Source organism: Artibeus jamaicensis, unplaced genomic scaffold (assembly GCF_021234435.1).
Source record: "Artibeus jamaicensis isolate MK-2021 breed Jamaican fruit bat unplaced genomic scaffold, CSHL_Jam_final scaffold_1019, whole genome shotgun sequence".
Taxonomy (NCBI): Eukaryota; Metazoa; Chordata; class Mammalia; order Chiroptera; family Phyllostomidae; genus Artibeus; species Artibeus jamaicensis.
In genome coordinates, this window is record NW_026522025.1 from 18,689,903 (window position 1) to 18,710,202 (window position 20,300).

The 20,300-nt window shown below is 37.3% G+C and overlaps 1 protein-coding gene across 2 annotated transcripts in view; it reads right to left on the minus strand.

The window, feature by feature from the left end:
• Nucleotides 1-20,300, minus strand: part of PTGER3 (prostaglandin E receptor 3) — a 79,385-nt gene that overhangs the window by 30,058 nt on the left and 29,027 nt on the right. The window contains exons 2-3 of one of the 2 annotated variants that reach the window (XM_053655482.1): nucleotides 17,491-17,670; nucleotides 11,435-14,123 (exon numbers count right to left, since the gene is read on the minus strand). In XM_053655482.1, the coding sequence (XP_053511457.1) occupies nucleotides 14,031-14,123; nucleotides 17,491-17,670 (273 nt within the window). In that variant the 3' untranslated portion in view covers nucleotides 11,435-14,030. Of the gene's footprint in view, nucleotides 1-11,434; nucleotides 14,124-17,490; nucleotides 17,671-20,300 lie in introns of those variants that run through there. The other variant, XM_037139962.2, reaches the window with a different exon arrangement.

A 20,300-nucleotide genomic window follows, 5' to 3' on the forward strand; every position in this document is an offset into this window, starting at 1 on the left:
GAGAAATATGTGTGAAGAGTCCAAAAGGTACAGATTTACCATAATAAGTTCTGGGGATGTGATGTACACAAAGCATGGCAACCATAGTTAACGACGCTGTGTTTACACAGTCATGACCTGCTTAGTGACAGGGATACCTTCTGAGAAATGCATCGTTAAGTGATTTTGTCATTGTGCAAACATCACAGAGTGCACACTGACACAAAGCTAGATGGCAGAGCCCACTGCATGCCAAGGCTATGTGGATGGTATGGCCCATTGCTCTTAAGCTATAAACCTATACAAGCATTTCACTTACTGTACTGTAGGCAATTATAACACACCAGTAAGTACCTGGGTATTTAAACATATCTGCACAGATGACAGGTATAGTAAGAGCACAGTATAAAAGAGTAAAAATCGGTACACCTGTATAAGGCACTGACTATGAATGGAGTTAGCAGGACTGGGAGTCGCTCCAGGTGAGTGAGCAGGGAGGCATGTGAAGGCATAAGAATTCGCTGTACACTACTGTAGGCTTTACAAACACTTAGGATTCATGGAACTTATAAAATAGCAAGGGATTAAATTAAGCACAAGAGAAAATGTTTCAATCAAGAGACAAGAAATATATGGGGCCTCTGCTGGTATAACCCGGCATAGTTTTACAACAGAAGTTTTTAAAGTGGGAAGAGTACACTCTATAAAATAATGATGAAAAAGTATAGTATAGTATATCATAAACCAATGACATAGCTCTTTATTATATATAGAACATAATGCCAAGTGTTAGAAATGGCACATAATCAATCATATGTGCTGTACTTTTACACCAATGACAGTGCAGTGGGTTTGTTTTCACCAGCAGCACCATAAACATGTGAGTTAACACACCACGCTCCGATGTCACAGGGCTGCCGTATCACCAGGTGACAGGGAGTTTTCACCTCCATTACACTCTTATGGGACAACCATAGTATATGTGGTTCATCACTGCCCAAAAGGTCGTTGCATGTCACATGACTGTATCTGGAAGTTGCCAAGACAGTCCATTTAAAAGTTATCATCACAAGAAAAAAAATGTAAGTATATCAGGTGATGGATGTTAACTAGACTTATTATGGCAATCATTCATATATATATATATATGTGTGTGTGTACATATATATAAGCATTCTGTTCTGCCATACAATTTAAACTAATATAATGTCAATTATATCTCAATAAAAATGAAAATAAATAAATACATAAATAGATACATGAATAAATAAACAAAACAAAACACTTCCTCTGTGCTACTGGAGTCATTTTCTAATATCAAAGAAATACACTTCAGCCAGAAAAAGAATGAGTTAAATTTTCTTATATTGCTGTTACTTGTTAGTTCTTCTCCTTCTCGTGTTGTTTATCCACATCCTATTTTCTTATCCTAAGTCTTGAGAAGTTTGGATACAATGTGTCTGCTTCTGAAGAGATTCAGCCTCAGTTAATAACTGAGCCAACTTAACTTCTGAACTTGGTTTTAATATTATTAATTTATATATTAATTTGTTAGTTAATATTAATTTATAATAACATAACAATCATTTATTAAATGCTTTATTATGTGCCAAGCACTAAATAAGCATTTGCATGTATTATTTCATGGAATGTTTGCAATCAATTTAAATAAAATTATTATCTTAATTTATAGCTAAAGAAACTGAGATTTAAGATTGTTAGCTTAATTAAGATCGGCCTACTAATAAATTAACAGAACTGGGATGTGCCTCCAAATTTACCCTAATTTTAGCTCTCAGCCTCTCAAACACAACGCTATATGTTTGGGTTTCCCAGAATAATATCGAGGAATGAACAGAGGTAGGATGTCTTTTCCACATTACCTATGTGGCTTATGGATGCCTCGAGCCATTAAAATTGCTATTGTGGTTCCCATTACCACTACGAATCTACTAATACAGAACCCATAATCACATCTCTTGCATATTTATTGTTCCCACCTTTCTTCTGGAATATTTGCATATTTAATCTGCTCAGCGACCTTATAAAATTAAGTGAAAAAATCCAATTCTTAATACAAGAATAAAAATATCAGAGTTTAAGAAATAATCATGTACAAGTTCCACAGCTATTATCCCACAGTTGCTAACAGATCTGACTCCAAAACACACACTGTCATACCCCTGACGATAAACTGACCATGATGCTTCTCACCCCCCAAAAAGATCCTCTTAATCTAGTTGACATCCTGGTTGCTTCTTGCCTTTCTCCAAGGATGTCCCTCTCTTCTTTCCAAATGGTCGTGTTGGGGAACCGGGGAAGAGCCCCTAAATTTGTACGGACTGTCCGCTTCACCTGATGAAAATGAGTGTGGCGTCTCCCATAAACTTCCGGCAATGTAATCATTGGTGACCATTGTTATTTTAATTTTTTCTGAATGCATTCTCTTGTTAAAATTTACTCTCATGAAATAATGTCCATAAATTACTACATTATTTTAACATTATATTATCATTAACAAGCCATTACGAAGATCTCTGTAAGTTCTATTTCTAAGGCAAATGACATCAAAGATGGCAAGAAGAAGGGACTTTGGCCTTCAAACATTTCCCTAGCGGTGACTCATTTGATTTGGTTTTACTAACTCCAACTTAGAAAAAACATTTTTAAATAAAGATTTATATAGAATGAGGTGCTCCCACTCTGAATAAACGTCAACTGACCCCGGAGATACCTGAGAATTGTTGATTATTTTTGTTATTATATTGAAATGGTCAAAAGATAAAGTACAAAATAAGACCAAAAATAAACTCCAAGATGCACCAATTTATTAAGTTGTGCAGATATGTGTGAGTTGCCTTTTCAATTTAGTGGTAAAAATAGAATTCAAGTTTTGGAGATACCAAGATTTTATTCTTTTGAGCAAACCGTTCTGTGGTATTCTAATTGGTCTGACCAGCCAGTTATAACCAGAGCAGCCATTTGAAGAGAAACCTGGTGGAATACTGGTAAATAAAATCTCAGATACACCAAATAGATTTTGCCTGCGAGCAACAAGGGAAGAAAGAATCAAAACAGGACACAGTTTTTCTCTTAAAGACAAAATAAGGGGGACTTCCGCCACGATGGAGGCGTAGGTGGAAGCACTGTGCCTTCTTGCACAACCAAGTTTAAAAACAACAAAGTTTTAGCAACAAAAACACAACCAAACCACAGAAAATTGAACTACACAGAAGTCTGACAACAACAAACCCTTCAGCCAAACCGGTAAAAGGGGCAGAGCCAGCAGCAGAGCGGAGTTGGGCAGGAAAGATCCACCAGACCAACCCTGGCGCGCAAACCAGGTGCGCCAGCAGCAGTGGGTGGATCCCAGGTGTGGAGAAGCGGGCAGACCCACTGAGGGCACAAGATGGTGGACCCACTGAGGGCAGACCGTGGTCACACATTCATGCACAGATAAACCGATGAAAGAGCTAGCGATGGTGAGACAAACCTTGCAGGCCCCAGCAGCGGAAAGCGGCAGAGAGAACTGCCATTGTCCCTCTCTGACCCACCCCCACATACAGCTTCACAAACCAGCAACCTGGGTGGCCCCGCCCTGGTGAACAACTAAAGCTCTGCTCCTCATACATAACAGGCACAAACAGATCAAAACATGGCCCAAGAACAACTCAGAGCCCCAGAGCCAATAAACCTAAGTGAATGAAGAAATAGCCAAACTTTCAGATGCACAGTTCAAAACACTGGTGATCAGGATGCTCACAGAACTGGTTGATTTTAGTCACAAATTAGAGGAACATATGAAGGCTAAACTAATCGAAATGAAGGGAAATGCACAGGAAACCAATAGTAATGGAAAGGAAACTGGGACTCAAATCAAGGGAGTGGACCAGAAGGATGAAAAAATGACCAAACAGAAAAGAAGAGACAAGAATTCAAAAAAATGAGGAGAGGCTTAGGAACCTCCAGGACATCTTTAAACATTCCAACATCCAAATTATAGGGGTACCAGAAAGGGAAGAGGAACAGCCACCAGTGTAAAACTTATTTGAACAAATAATAAAGGAGAACTTCCCCAATCTGGCAAAGAAAATAGACTTCCAGGAAATCCAGGAAGCTCAGAGAGTCCCAAAGAAGTTGGACCAAGAAGAAACACACCAAGGCACATCATAATTATATTAGCCAAGATTAAAATGAAGGAGAGAATCCTAGAAGCAGCAAGAGATAAGGGGACAGTCACCTCCAAAGGAGTTCCCATCAGACTGTCAGCTGATTTCTCCAAAGAGACCTTACAGGCAAGAAGGGGCTGGAAAGAGGTATTCCAAGTCATGAAATCTAAAGACCTACAACCAAGATTGATCTATTCAGCAAAGCTTTCATTTAGAATGAAAGGGCAGGTAAAGTGCTTCTCAGATAAGATCAAATTCAAGGAGTTCATCATCACCAAGCCCTTATTATATGAAATGTTAAAGGGACTTACCTAAGAAAAAGAAGATAAAAAAGATGAACAGTGAAAGGACAGCAAACTCACAGTTATTAAGAACCACACCTAAAACAAAAGCAAACTAAGAGGACAGCTAAATCAGGAGCAGAACCATAGAAATGAAGATCACAGGGAGGGTTAGCAACAGGGGAGTGGGAGAAGGAGAAGGGGGGAGAAGGTACAGAAAATAAGTAGCATAGATGGTAGGTAGAAGATAGGGGGAAGGGCAAGAATGGTATGGGAAATATAGAATCTAAAGAACTTGAGACACATGGTCGTAAACTAGAGGGGGGGAATGGTGGGGGAGGTAGTGTGCAGGGTGGAGGGGAATGAAGGGGGGAAATAGAACAACTGTAATGGCATAATTAATAAAATATATTTAAAAAGAAAACAACAAAATATGCTCCACTCTGAAACTGCTTGCTTTTTGCAGAAAGATGCTGGAGCAAAGTTTAAAATTAAGCAGAGAAAGACAGTAAGTAAAATAGTTTCACTGCTGACAAAAGAGCCTGCTGTCCCTCTTTCCTGTCCTGTGGTTTACAAATTATCCAGAATGGTTGTTTCTCCGTAATTAGGAAGCAAAAGTACCTTTTACTTTTCTGTTTCTCAGTAAACCTGCTCCCAGGTTATCTTACAAAGGCAAGAGAGGAAGTGTGAAAGGAAAACAAAAAAGAAACAAAAAACAAAGAGCTAAAAGACACATATACAGAGTAGCCCAAATTGTGATTAAACTCTGTTTCGGGAAAACCCACAAGCTGGGGCAGGAAATGGAAGTACAGCCTTCCTGTGCAGCATTTGCTGTGAGATAGCCAATATTCTCGCCGCGGCAGAAGTGGTTCTGCATCTAAGAAGGAAGGGTTTGCGTGGTGGCAGCATTGTGCACCCGCCCAGAATGCACTGGGGCTTTCGAGTAATTGCCAAGAAACTCGTGGGCCAAGTCTAATCAGTGCTGTTGGAAAAGCTGCCTCTGGGCTGCTGCAGGAGATTGCCTCTGGCTGTTGGAAACATTTAGGCGCTGTCTTACGGTCCAAGCCTTTCTCTCTCATGGGGCCTTAGAGCTGCCCTCAAAGATAAATTTGAAGCTTCAAAAAATAACCACATTAGTAATTCTTTTCTCAGGAATTGCACGATGACTAAAATCTGACCTGAAATCAGATGTGAACCCCTCGATTCAGTTCTCACTTGGCCAAGTGATTCACCTTGCCTGAGCCTGTCTTCTTACCCTCAAAGTAGTGATAGCAGCCATACCTACACTGTGGCATCTACATGAGGATTTGATAACATTCGTAAAGTATCAGTGCTCATGAAATGACACCTGCCCCTATACGTTATTGTCACTATTGTCGTTTGTGTACATGTTTATTTAAGACCACGCTCTTCCCCTTTTGAGGAGTTCGGTTACCTATTTTTTTCTTATTAAAAAGCCCATTTAAAAGCAGGTGTGGTCAAAATAAGAGAATGAATCAGGAAATAATTCAAGACATGGGATCTAGAGACAGTATCTAATGAAAGAGAGGCCAAAGAAGGAGCCACAGAGACGTGGAGGAAGATGTTGGATTTTAAAGATGGTGAAAATTATTAGGCAGGTTTTTGGCACTTGGAGAACTGTCTAGATTTAGCCACTGACACAAAGAAGGCAAAGACAAATTTAATGTCTTAACTCTAGAAGAAAAAGAAAATGTGTCCAAGCGACAAACATAATCACAGCACTACTGAGTCAGCACTGTCAGAAAAATGCGAACACAGAATACTGATCTAATAAAAATTGTGTTACAGCTATAGTGGGTGAGAAGAGAGTTAAACCCACAAAATAAAAAATCAGCATATAATAATGTTTAAAGGTGATGAAGCAAGAGACAGTAACGTAAGCATGTTATTTAGAAATGTGATGGTATTTCATAATTTCTAGAAAAAATGTTGAAAAAAAAGCTGAAAGTTTGGCACCTATACAACAGAGTGATGCGAATAGAGTTAGAATGAAGAGTGTGGGTTTCCTAATAAGCCTTTAGCACTGTTTCACTTTTTAAAGGTATGTACGTAATGATGTGATTAAAAATTAAGCTTATTTAAGAAATACACATTTAAGATATAATAGACATTACATACATGCACACATTACTATGCTCAAATGTACAAAAACCTATACATCTAATCTATTTTATGTCATTTCCGGAGCCAAAAAGAAAGAAGTTAAATAAGGCCCATTATTAACAACTTAAGCAATAGGACTTGGTAGTTTGGATGAGAAGCAAATAAAAAGGATTCAGAAAAACTTAAATGGAAGGCATAGCCTTCAGATGCAAGGATCTTGAAGTCTGGTTGAGAAAAGAGAAAAATCTCATAACAGAGGAAGAATGGGAACCTTAAAATTGTTTTGTTTTTTTTTTAAAAAAAACTTGCTATCTAAGTCTCCTACAGATTTCCTATGAGCACTTTTTCAAGACTCTGGAAAAAAAAAGTTGTATTTAGCTGAGAAGATAAGCTTTATGATACTCTAGAGAGAAAGGAGAATTATGTTTTTGTAATTAGAAGCTACCACACAGATAGACCAACCCCTGATAGTACAGAAGAGGCAAGTAACCTTCAGAGACGCTGTGTATCTTTTCCTGTGTGAAACCAGAATTGGTCTTTCAGTGTCATTTGCATGTTCTGGTGGGTGCCCAGCACTAAATTAGCAAGACTGTCCATCCAATAGTTTGAGATGAGACAATCATAATTACTTTTTAGTGTTGTTCTATTAATGAAATGAGGACAATAAAATAATATTATCCATTAACTATTCATATAGTGCTTTCAAAAGTGTCCTTATTTTCATTGTCTTAAGCCCAGTGATCCAGTGCTAATGAGAAAACTCAAATTTGATGAGGTTTACTGAATGGTCAAGGGCAAGTAGCCAGTGAACAGCAAATCAGATGGGTGGGTACGTGTTTCGACTCCTCGTTCAACGTTGGAAGTTATTCTCTTCTACTCTGACCCACAAAACTTTAGCATTTTAGTGGAATGACTTGGCTTTTTAAATACTTTAAAATATTTAAAATGCAATATATAATCTGTTCATAGTGTGGACATATGAATGAAGTCAAGTCGTTCAGCTGTCAGTGACAATTCTGGAGAAGGAATAATGGCAGGAATTTTCACAATGACCGTGGTGGGAGCAATTCTGGGATGAGGAGAGGAGCCATGCGTTCTAATTAAGGCTGCATCCCTTCAGACTTTGGCAATAAAATTTCTCCAAAATGTTTAAGTAAAGATTAATTTTGTCACTGCAATTTTCAAAAGAAACTTCTAAGCAAAACTAATTAACTAACTAACTAAATAAATAAATAAATAAAATCTTAATGGTCAAGGAACTTTGAAGATAAAGTACAATTGCTTTTCCTCTAAAGATGGCTTTTCATGGAGCTTCTCAAAAGAAAGACTCCAAATCACCGCTTCATGGAAATCAACTTACAACTTCATTCACACTAGTACAGCTGCCCAATTTATGCACATGCATTCAGAATGTAGGGTGCTTTGGTGACAGAGAGCTGTTTGCAATAGAAAATAGACTTCAGTGCTCTACGATCTCACTTCCATCTTCCTCAATACAGCAAGAAAAATTCAAAGACATATGTCATTAACTGCTCCAGACATTTCCCCCTAGAGAAATAAAAACTGTAAACGTCGATAGAGCATTCTACTAATAGCTGTAAGTGTTGGCTTAAAGCATCATTAATTTTACATTCGTAAGGTCTGTAAGTGTATGCCTTTTATTCTCACTGAAAGGATCAATTGGTAAGGTCATCCTTGCTGCTTTCGGTCTAAATAGCAATGCAAAAAGGTGGTGCATGCAGGACTGTAAATATGTATGTGCCCATGTATACATTAACAACATAAAATGACATAACAAAAAGTAAGAGAAAATAACAGGTTACATTCTAACCTTTTCACCTGTTTGTGTATAGTGGATTGCATTTTTCAGGTGGGGTGATTTTTTTACTGACTCTGAATGGCTTGATTGTAAATCTTTTTTGCTGTGTCAGCACAAAGCAAAACTGAAACAAGCTCTTTGTTTTATGGCAAATGCCTTACTGGACAGTGTGTAAGTTTTTTTAATGGTTCTTTCGTTTTGGACCTGTTTTTGGTGAGAAATCTATATTGTTCTTCCTCTAGTTGGGATTATGTTGTTTTCTTTCCCCAAATAATGGCAATTTTAAAAAGGGACTAGTGGTCTTTTTAATAATGACACCCCTGATTATGTTGATTTATTACTATGGGCATATAGTTAGATGTCAAGGAATTTTGGCATTCCCAGGGAAGCAATTATGCCGACTTAGTTCCAGTTTTACATTTTACCTTCTAACCAAACATAGAAACTTGTGAGGTTCCTTGAATCATAATGACTCTCACAGTGGGAATTCTTAACCTGTGTCCATCAACTTCCAAGACTTCCATAGACAGATGTCAGGAGGCCACCACAGCCTCTGCACCATACAGGTTCTCATAGGGATCTCTGATCCCAAAGTGATTAAGAACCAGTGTTCTACTGGGTATAAAGCACCTCAGTCGGTGGTAATGGTTTCAGATTATTTTCTTCTGATGTTCTTCTCAAAATGAGATTCAAACGATTTTGTGTATTATATTCAAAGCCTTCTTTTAAAACAATTGTGTAAGAAGCCACAGACCTTTCTTTCTTAGCCTCAGAAATAGACCAATGGATACTGTTGTTCTAATTTTATTTTTTGGTCAGATTTGGGGTCTAAGTTTTTCAGCTTTCCATTCCATACAGTTATAGAGATCATGACTTGAATTCTGTCATCAAAATGTATGATCATAGCTCTATGCTTGAGGTACCGCAGACTTCCATGAGCTGAGGAAGACCCAAGGCTGGGAGATGTTTGCCTAAAAGTTGACTGCTCTTTGAAAAAAATCCTTCAGATTAAATAAAGCTGCTACAGGTCCAAATATTATCAGGTCTGTTATATAGACCAAATATGCAAAAGCAGCATTGAAGACAGGATTTGGTAAATTAAATAAGTTCTCTTCGACTAAGGCACCAGTCTGGAAATGTGAACTTAGAAGGAATTATAACAGATTTTTTAAAGTCCTGGGAGAAATAGACTCACTCTCCTTAGATATCCCTTTGAGAGACACATAACCCTAGGGCCTCTTATCAAGAACAAAATAGGGATTGGAAGCATCAAAAGAAAGGTGATATTTTCTAAGAAATTGTACCTGTTCATTTGTGAATAGGTTTACGTGATTACAGAAGGGGATCAGGGCTGAGGCGATCCAGGCATTGTCATAGTGGCAGTTCCACATTTTTGTGCAGCCAGACACAAACTGGTATCCTGGTGCCTGCTGCCTCTGGAAACGCCAGGGCGGTGCCTGTGAGAGGCTGGATCTCACAGATGGCCTGTCATGACATACGGCCCCTTCTTGGTGGCCACAGACACCAAGTTCTCCACTGGGAGCAGTCATGTCCCCCATGGTACATTTGGCAATGTCTGGCAACATTTTTGATTGTCAACTAAGGAAGTGTTACTGGCATCTAGTGGGGAGAAGCCCGAGATACTGCTCAATAGCCTGCAAAGCAAGGACGGCTGCCACAACAGAGAATTATCTGGCCCAGTGTGTCAATAACGCCAAGGTTGAGAGATCCTGCTCTCAGGCCTTGCTGCCCCTGCCCCCTCTGGAGTTTCCACAGATACACTCCATTCAGATCCACACTTCCCACAATAGCCACTAGAAATTAGTCAGCATCAGTGTCTTGGAAACTGTAATGATTTGGGCAGAGTAAAATGAAAAAATATCATAAAATGTGCTGCCTTTCTTGGTTAACACCTATGCTTTTCTCCAGAATGCAGATTAAATCTCACTTCCAATAAGAAACCATTTCCTATTTTAGCGTCACCTCCTCCACAGGCTCACATACTACCATATGCTTACTTTAATCACAGCTCTGATCAAATTATTTCTTACTCCCCTATTAAATCTGTTGAAAGCTTTTTTTTAATTCTTATGTCTTAGCACCTACCAGAATGCTTAGCACATACAAGTGCAAGACAGATATATGGTGAAGGAAAGACAAGCAAGTGTGGGTTGGAGGACAGGCCAGGGTTTTGAGTACCCACTCTCCAAATTGGATTTATTCGAGACTGTTTTAGGTGAGCACAATGGCCCCCAAGGATAACTAAGGATATCTGGTCCCATGTCCTCCAAGGATGTGGGACTGGATAATATCTCATTTCACAGCACATAGGTGCATAAGCACTGTGGTGGACATTTCTGGCCTACTGAAAGGTAGCCATAACGATGTTTACCTGAAATTCTAAAGAACATAGACTGTAGACACTATAATATCTTTGAAGGTCTAGGACAAAGCCCTCCCAAAATGCCTTTTCTTGGGGACAAGGAGAGTAAGATCAACGAGCTACTTTTACAAAGCTTGGCTTTTCTTTCAACATTGTACAGAACTCCTTTCACTGGAGAAGGAAGAGGAGGGTGGCCTGAATGAGCACATGAAATTGGGTAGTGGAGCAGGCCAACCTTTGTTTCCACTAGTAATCAGCTCATGCCAATGCTAAAGGGTATAGATAAGATTGCTAAAGGGTCTGACTACACCCAAGGACAATTCTGACATTGACTGCTGGTAAATTACTCCAGAATCCATAAGAAAGAGAAAGAACTAAGTTTACAATAAATGTGCTTTTGTGTTAACAACTATAATCCTGTTATTATCACACAAATAATTATCATGTCGAAAATGGGGAAAGAGTGCCTCTCAAATTTATAGTACATAAATTATAATTTGTACTGTTGATGATTATAGAATATGAAACAAAATGATTTCATTGTTCTGGATAATATAATACTGTTGTGCTGTTATTTTGACAAAGCACATCAAATAGGATTTCAAGATAATATTTAACACAATTATAATATTCCTGACATAATTTGACATCAGGAAAAAAAGACAGGAGCATTTCAGGACATTCCACTTTATTTTCCATTGACAAACACCACATAAATAACATACATTTATTATATATACAGACTAGCTATGACTTGAATTGCCATCAAAATTCTGATGTACTTTTCATAGTCTCTTTTATTCTTTGTCTTCACAATATTGAAGACCAGCTTTCAAAACATGTTGAAACATTTATTTAAATATATTTAAGATAACTCCCCCGAAAACTTTACATAGAGGTGACAAAAGTATACTTTTTCACTTCACCAAGTACACAGAGACGGGCTGCTCAGTGGGGGTGGTGGGCAGACACACGCTTTCCCTACTGAGCTGACATTCTCATTGAAGTGCCAATGATCGCATTCCTTACTTAGACACACTTCATTCGTTGTATCCAGATTAAGATAATTAGTGCCTAGTTTTAGTTTGTTTGCTTAAAGAGATGTTCAACTTTCTGCTCTTTGTATAACTCATTTGGTCAATAAAGAAGGAGAAGGTAAAGTATTTAATACACATATATTACATAGATGGTTGGAAAATATTACATACATAATATACATAACATACATGGGTCGGGAAAAAGAGCGTTTAGCTGCCAGTGATGACTTGAGTGAATGGGAAATCTACTCTTACAAAAAAGAACCCTGGCCTGTCCTTGCTTTGTCCGACTGACACTCCACTGTAAAGATACATGCAGTCCCTTCCTCTCTTTGCTCCTGTGGAATGGCGTAAAAGGATGAAGATGGTTAACAGAGTAGGAAATGTACAGGTTTTCCTCCATGTCTTTCTCTGTGTTTTCTAACCCACTCTGTGCCTGTTCCACATAAGTATCCTTATGTGGATACTTATACCTCTACCTATACCATCAGGTATACCTATTTCCAAATAGGTAAATTTGGAAATGACACGGAGATGTATCAGTAAGTCATATGCATTTACCCTGCTTACCATTACAGCTTTGATTTCTACAGAAACTAAAACTATACAAAGGAATTCTTCAAATAATGATTAGAATTTAGTGACTGGCTAGCTTTTAGCTAGATATCTGATTCACTTTAATTAAAGGCCAAAATATTCTAATTCTAAATCAAGAGACAAAAGAATTTACGGCCTGCACATTTGAAAATAACTTCAGATGTGGAATTATCTCCAAAATGCTCAAAAAGCCTGAAAAGATTGATTTGTTCCTGAAGGTAATTTCTTTCCTTCCTATCTTTACTCCAATGATAAAATTGTTTCATCAACACAGGCTTATTAAAAAAACAGACTCAGCCCTGGCTGGTGTGGCTCACTGGACTGAGCACCAGCCTGCGAACCAAAGGGTCACAGGTTTGATTCCCAGTCAGGGCACATGCCTGGGTTGCAGGCCAGGTCCCCAGTAAGGGGCACATGTGAGAGGCAACCACATATTTCCTTCTCTTTCTCCCTCCCTTACCCTCTCCAACAATAAATAAAATCTTAAAGAAAAAAAGACTCAAACCTATTTCATAAGGACATTAGCATATTAGAAATATGAAGCCATCCTCTCTCCTCTTAAAAACAATCCCTGCTTTGCCAGTAGCAAATATTTGTTACTTTCTCTCTATGAGAAAATAAATATGAATAAACAGGTTGGAGGGAAGGGATCTGGGAGGAACAGTCTTGTTTCTAGTGAAGAAATATGTAACCCAGGAGCCCTTTGGGTTGCTTATGCTATGAAGCTGAAAAAAATTTTTATTCTCAATAAATAAAAAGTGACATATAAATGAATATGGTATATATTTGATTGAATTGTATTTCAATCAGATGTCAAGAAAATCATACTCAGCTGATGGTATGGTAATGTAATGGTTTGCAACTCAACTTGCATAAATTATAAGCCTTTAAATACAATCCTCTTTTAGGAATTATAAAATAGAGAATATATAAAATAAAAAATTCCTTTTCTTTCATACCTGAAAAGAGTAGAGCACAGGGGAGAGTGAGATGGAATTGTTAAGTAGGATGATTTGAAGATATCTTCACATCTGACTTAAAAATGAATTGTTCATCGTTTTTTGAAAAAAATGACTTTATTGTAGATTTGATGCATTCAAGGAAGACGAGGGCAAGATTTTACTTGATAACCATAGATACAAATTCATAATAAAATTAAAATCTTTTTGGTTGGGGTAATCCAAATGAATATGGACATTTGTATGAGATTAGCATCTATATAAAATGATACTGATATAATGAAATTCTATGGAAAAAAAAGAATTTTCTGTTCCATGCTTCCTATGTAATCACCACCTACTAGTTGTCATAGCATACTGAGCTTCAGCTTCTTAACAAGTGTGTATGTGAGTCTTAGGTTGCTTTTCAAATTTCTACATTGGTTCTATCACAACCTGGGTGGTGAAACATCAGGTATATGCCACCTCTTATAACATTTTATTGCAACTTAGAAAACAGTCCCATGGACTTTGTCACAGTATTAAAGTCTTCACTTTGAAAATGATGTAATTCATTCATTGAACAATTCTTTACATTTATTTAGGCATCAGTTTTAGAGATTTTTTTAAGACATACATGTGCACAAAACCAGCAATAAACCAGCAGTGGTGAAGATTTGGCACAGAATATGGCCTAAACTTTTCATGGAGATAAATCATAGAAATTTTCATTATTCCATATGGTTTCAGTAGTAAATACTCCGCAGTCTCTCTGAGCCACTTGTCTTCCAGGATCCTGTAGATTTCAAGAGTGACTTTTGGGGTTAAATTATAAAAAGCATCGGGCAATATATGTGCCTGAAATTACAAAGAACAAAAGTTTCCTATTTTCTGTCTCCAACTTGATCCCAATACAAAAGAACTATTAGATAACTGTTGTTGTGGAAAAACAATGGTTTTCCACACAATTGTGGGATTAAAAGCCAATTACTAATTTGGAGTCAAAACCAACAAAAATATAAAACGCATTAAATAAATAAAAAGTATAATTTTACTTAAAAATTTAATATTAGAATACCTCGTTTCGGGACCAGCACGATTTAAAAGTACTGGTAGAAAAGTCTCAGTGTGCTGGTGCCGTCACAGGGCCTCCACAGTTAACTTGCACATGAGCTTCTACGGTTTCTTTTCTGTGACATGGTCCTGAGATCTTTCACATACTAAGAAAGCGTTAAGTAGAAATATATATTCACTTTTTAAAACTCATTGTCATTTAAATCTGGCATGATTAAACACTTAGGTTTCCTTAAAATTTCTTGGATACAGCAATGGGTAAATTTGGTAAATTTTGAGATAACACATTACCCTTTTCAACTTAAAATATGTTCAGGACATCCACCACACCTATTTCATCTGAAAAGCAAACTGTTCCTACTGGGTAGCATGTCCTGATTTTCTTCTATGACTCAGTGCAGCTGTACAACTTTACCATTAGAAAATCAGGACTCCTTTGTAAAAATTATGATGGCTAATTTTGCTTATATTTCCACATTCTACTCACTCATTTCTTTTCACATGGTCTCCTAGACTTCTATTTATTTATTTTACCAACAATATGAAGTTTAGAAATTGTCACAATTTATGCATGAGGTTTTTTTTCCCTGCTCAGATAAACTAAGTATATGAGAGTGAATTTTAAGGCCAATGAACTTAAACTTGGAAATAGGCATACTCTTCTATGATGACTATAGGTGTCCACTTCCAAACCACATCTAAAGACTCTGTACAATGTCTATGAAATCTAACCTCAACTATCATCCCAAGACTAAAATTATTTGACTTCTATTTCTTGTCAGATTTTCCCTGGACTAACAAATAGCTGCCTAGATAAGAAAACTCAAATGCCATTTCATAATTTCTTCCTTTTCCACCTCAAAAACCTGCCATTTTTGCACTCCTACCAGGTCTTTGGGATATAAATTTATTTTGTGGTTAAGAACAAGCCTCAGGCTCTTTTGTCTTTATGTATTTCTGTGGTTGAATAAAAAGGGATTTTTCTTTGACAGTAATCTCCATTATCTCTTGGATTTATCAGTATCTTAAATTATTAATACAAATAAAGCACTTTGTTGTGCAGCAGTATGACACTACACATTTGAAGATAAATTCACATTTCTATAATTAAATAAGCAGGGATCATTCACTTCATCAGCCTGACAAACTATAATGGCATAAAGCACTTCAACCGTGTGGTGGTGCCTTACTGATGGTACTCTGGTTGGGCAGACATTTATTCGTTCATTCACTGAACAAAGTTTGAACACTTTCTGTATCCCAAGTGCAGTGCTCGGTGTTGGAAAAAATAACCCCACTGTGCATGTGTCTACCTGATTATAACATGGGGTCAGAGGTCCACTCAAGAAGTAAAGCCTTTTTAAGACAAGGTCATCTAAGTGAACTTTTTTTCCTGAAGTACATGGTTTTGTCTTATACCTCGAGGAAGTGACCTGTGGGATAATCCGACTAAGGTACAGAGAAATTTTTAAATGGGGTTTTCACATTGGTCATTTATCACCATTTTTTCCAAAACCTACATTTGCAGAACTATTGTGAATACTCCCAGCAGATCTTACCTTCTTACTCAGTTTGACATGGTCATTTAAAATGACCATTCCAGACTGACCTAGGCTAGTGTACGTAGAAATCTAATAGATATACAGTAACTGTTAAAGCTAATTCTTTTCCAAACACCTACAAAACTCAAAGACAAATGGAGTTACTACATAAAAAAATCTTGTTGTTTTTTTTTAAACTAGAAAATAGTAAAGTAACCTGGAGATCAGAATCATGAGGAAATGTTAATTAGTTTACAAAATGAATGCTTCTAAGAATACAAAGAACATTTTGTGTAGGCTTAACTTAAAAGACTGTTGCGTTTGTTGGGAAAATGTTTTTTAAAAGTGCAATTATCAAAATTTAAAGTTGCGATCTACTTGTGCCTAAAAAATATAAAGCTTAGCTATTAAGGTTATATACATGTAGACTATAATAAAAATATTTAATGATAAGTATTTAGATAAAACTACTCTGAGGAGAAGACAGAGAAAATGCCGCAAGGAAGGTCAATATTATTATTTCCTTATTCAATAAATAGACCAAACTATGAAAAGTCTTTATGGAACTCTCAAAATTTTATTGGTCTTAGAGTCAGAGTTAGTATTTAAATATCCCAAAGACTAAGGAATACTTTTGGTGGAAAAAATCAGAGATAATTAACCAGAATACTTATATCAGTGCTCAAATCAGTCCTCAAATGCATTCTGAAAAGTCACTGCACTGACCCCCATGGTCAGGTTCACGAATCTTCTCCAGGCTTGTAGGAATTAAAGATGTGTTCCAAAGGAAGAACGTTCAGCAGTCTGAACAGTAACAAGTCCACACACACTTAAAAGTAAAGGGAATTGGCTCTTATTCAGATAGTAAGTAAACCTAATTACCAACACAACCAAAGCTTAAACTTTGTAACCTTATCAGCTAATTTACATATTGAACAATACTTCAATAACATTAATAGTAATGAATATTGTAGATACATTTTTTAATCTTAGTTCAACTTTTTAGAAAAGTGTAAGGGGGCAAAAGAGTGACACAGAGAGAAAGAGAAGCAGAAAGTGAAAGAGAACACGAAAGACCAAGGACTCTGAACAGAACCAAACAATTGCCTTGTCTTTGGTAATACACGTATTAAACCCACTGTGTGTGCTCAGTGTACTGGAATACTAATTTCCCCCACCCCACTCGGCACAGATCAAGATCATTTATAAATAATCACATATTCAGCTACAAATGGCAGAGAAGCCAAAACACTAGACTGTTATTTCATATATTTTCTTTTGTTTTTCAGTACTTTTGGCACAGGGAATTATCTATGCTGAGACCATTCAGCCTTACATCAAAAATTCTACTTTGATGCATAAACAATGGCATGCCACAGATGCCTAAATTCACAGTAAGTTGTAAGGCTATTTGTTGCAGAAAGCTGTGAACATGCAAATCGATTTAAGTGTTTTCTTTCATGCTCCTGTCTGTGTTATTTCATTGGATAATGAGATAGGCTGCCCTTTCTGTTCATCATTAGAGCAGCAGGAGACAGCATTTGCTACCTGGCAAAACTTTCGAAGAAGAATCTTTCTTAGCAGCAGATAGACCCAGGGATCCAAGATCTGGTTCAGTGAAGCCAGGCGGACAGCTATTAAGAAGAAGTTGCATTCTTTCTGCTTTTCTGGTTGTGTCTTGCAGTGCTCAACTGATGCTTGATTAAAGGTCATTTTCAACATCATTATCTAAGAAAGAAGAACAATAATTGTCCCAAAGGTTAATAAGGTCATATTCATCTCCTCTGCACAGTACTTTGCACGTAGTCAGTTTACAATAAATTGGTGGTTACAATGAAATGATCGAGCAACATTTATATTCATAGAACATAGCTATGAATCACACAAGACATTCCTACGGATGTTCCCACATTTTTGGCTATTTGACAGGACACAGCTTTTTTTTAAGTGTATGTTCTCAGGCTCTTGATCCTTGTGATTTAAGAAGTTTCAAAATAACACATCTCAAAATTAGCCAAAATCATCTGTCTTGTTGCAGAAAACACCAGCAGGCTGATACCCAAATGAGAGCCAACACTTCAACAAAACCAAAATGCATTCAACCTTAAACTTTAGTAGTTTAACTGAAACCAAAAACCACTGAAGAAAAAGTAGAAGCAAGAAAGGGGAAAGTAATAATAATAACATTTTCGGAGTCCTAACAATTTGCCAGGCACTATGTCAAGTTCTTCACGTGCATTTAATAAACAATATAAGACAGATATGATTGCCTTCTCCTTCTCGCAACTTCAGAAACCGAGGTTTAATGATGTAAAACGGCCGAGCCAGACCCAAACCATGGTTTACCAGCATCACACGGCACACGGTATCTTACTTTCCTTTGTCTCTCCCTCCCTCCTTACCACCGGCTCACATAGAATATAGACTTCACGACGGCAGGGCTTGGGACTATTTTTCCCAATAAAATTTTGAATAAACTTCAACTTGGTCTTCTTGGACAGAGTTGAGGCACAGGTAATTCTTAAGCCAGTCACTGGCAAAGGAGACAGAAATTTTTAGGTTTGGCTTATAGACAATTTCACCTCCTGGGGCTTAACCCATGGTCCTTGACCAGGGTACCACCCTACTGCCTGAACAAAACTACGGTTCCATAAATAAATAAGAAGAGAGGAATGGGTAGGCAAGCAGTAGATAGCCATGTATTGTGAGTCCATAATTTCTTTCCAAGGATTTTTTTCCCAAGGGATTTATTCAAAAAAAGCAGAAAACAGCAAATAATTGAATGTTCACTGAAGCATCATCCATACTAGCAAGAAACTGTAAACACATGACTCTCTAACATCAGGATTAAAGCTTAATAAAATACAGATATTTTATTTCACATGGGTCTCAATGCTCCCCTGCCCGGCTTGTTCTGAAGCTGGTCAGGAGGCACGATCAGCCCAGGACGGGTGCACCGGCTACAGAAAGAGCCTCTGTGCTGCCCGTGCCCTGTTTTCCGTTTGTCCTTCTCCCTGGTTCAAGGGGTGGAAGGGAGCATTCAGTTCACGGAATAGTATGTTTAAGAACTAAGTGAAGACAACAGATTATAAAACAGTATTATGTACATACAGTTATATTGTTTATTATAATTAAATTATGTAAAACACATAAACTTGTAGAATGCAATGGAGTTATTATTAATAATTTACTAGTAAACAATATTAAATTATTTTTTAATTTTACGTACATAGAAGCATTTCAAACATTTTAGGGAAGCCTTTTATTTAAAGGAAGTTGATTATTATTTCCTTCCTTAATAAATATGAATTTATTAAACTTATACACCAGATTTATTTAAAATCATATTGCTACACTAGTATCTGTTGATGCTGGTTCAGAGTCCTATGAACCGAACACTGCCTCCCACTGTGGCACGCAGATGGCCCCCTCCGAGAGACCCAGGTCCCAGTCCCTGGAACCTGCGAACAGATTATCACACATGGCAAAAAGGATGTAGCAGATGTGTTTAATGTTAAGGACTGACATGGGGAGATTGTCCAGGATTGTCCGGGTAGACTCAATGTATAACATGCGTCCATAATATCTGAGAATCTTCTCCAGCTGTGGTCTGAGGAAGACATGACTACAAAAAGTGGTCAGAGAGATGCAGTCTTGCTGGTTTTCAATGAAAGAAGGAAGCCATGAGTTAAGGGATGCAGATGTATGGCCTCTAGAAATGAAAAAAGGCAAAAAAAAAAAAAAGGCCGATCTCACATACTTCTTCAGAGCTTCCAGAAAAGAAATGCAGCCCCATGGACACTTGGTATTATTAGCCCAGTGTGTCAGGCTTCTGATCAGTACAACTTTAAGAGAACTTTGTGTTGTTTTAAGCCACCGAGTTTACAGTAATTTGTTAGAGAAGCTACAGGAGAAAATGAATACGCCCACAGAGTGAGCACTCAACAAATGTTGAGAGGGGTTGGGGCGGAATGAGCTTGAAAATGATTTATTCCCTCTTGGTAGGATGAAACATCCTAGCCTGTTTATTTTGTTCACTTTCTTAGAAAACTTTATTATAAATAAAGTAAAAGTAAACTTCATCCCAAAACTATTCACGTTCACATTATCTCAATTTCTAAATTTGCAACATGTAAAATGAACTCATTATTTAGTGACATCAGGTAGATTTTAGCATATTTGACTAAAAGGTAAAAAACTATATTTTCAACATAGTTGTCTTTAAAAATATGTAGCTAGTAATTCTTTTTTCTTCTTTTTATAAACAGTTGGAAAGGTTCATCTAGCTCTTACAGCCCGTTTTCAACCAATAATGAAATATATTTGACCACTTAACCATCTTCCAGAAGGTGTTCTGA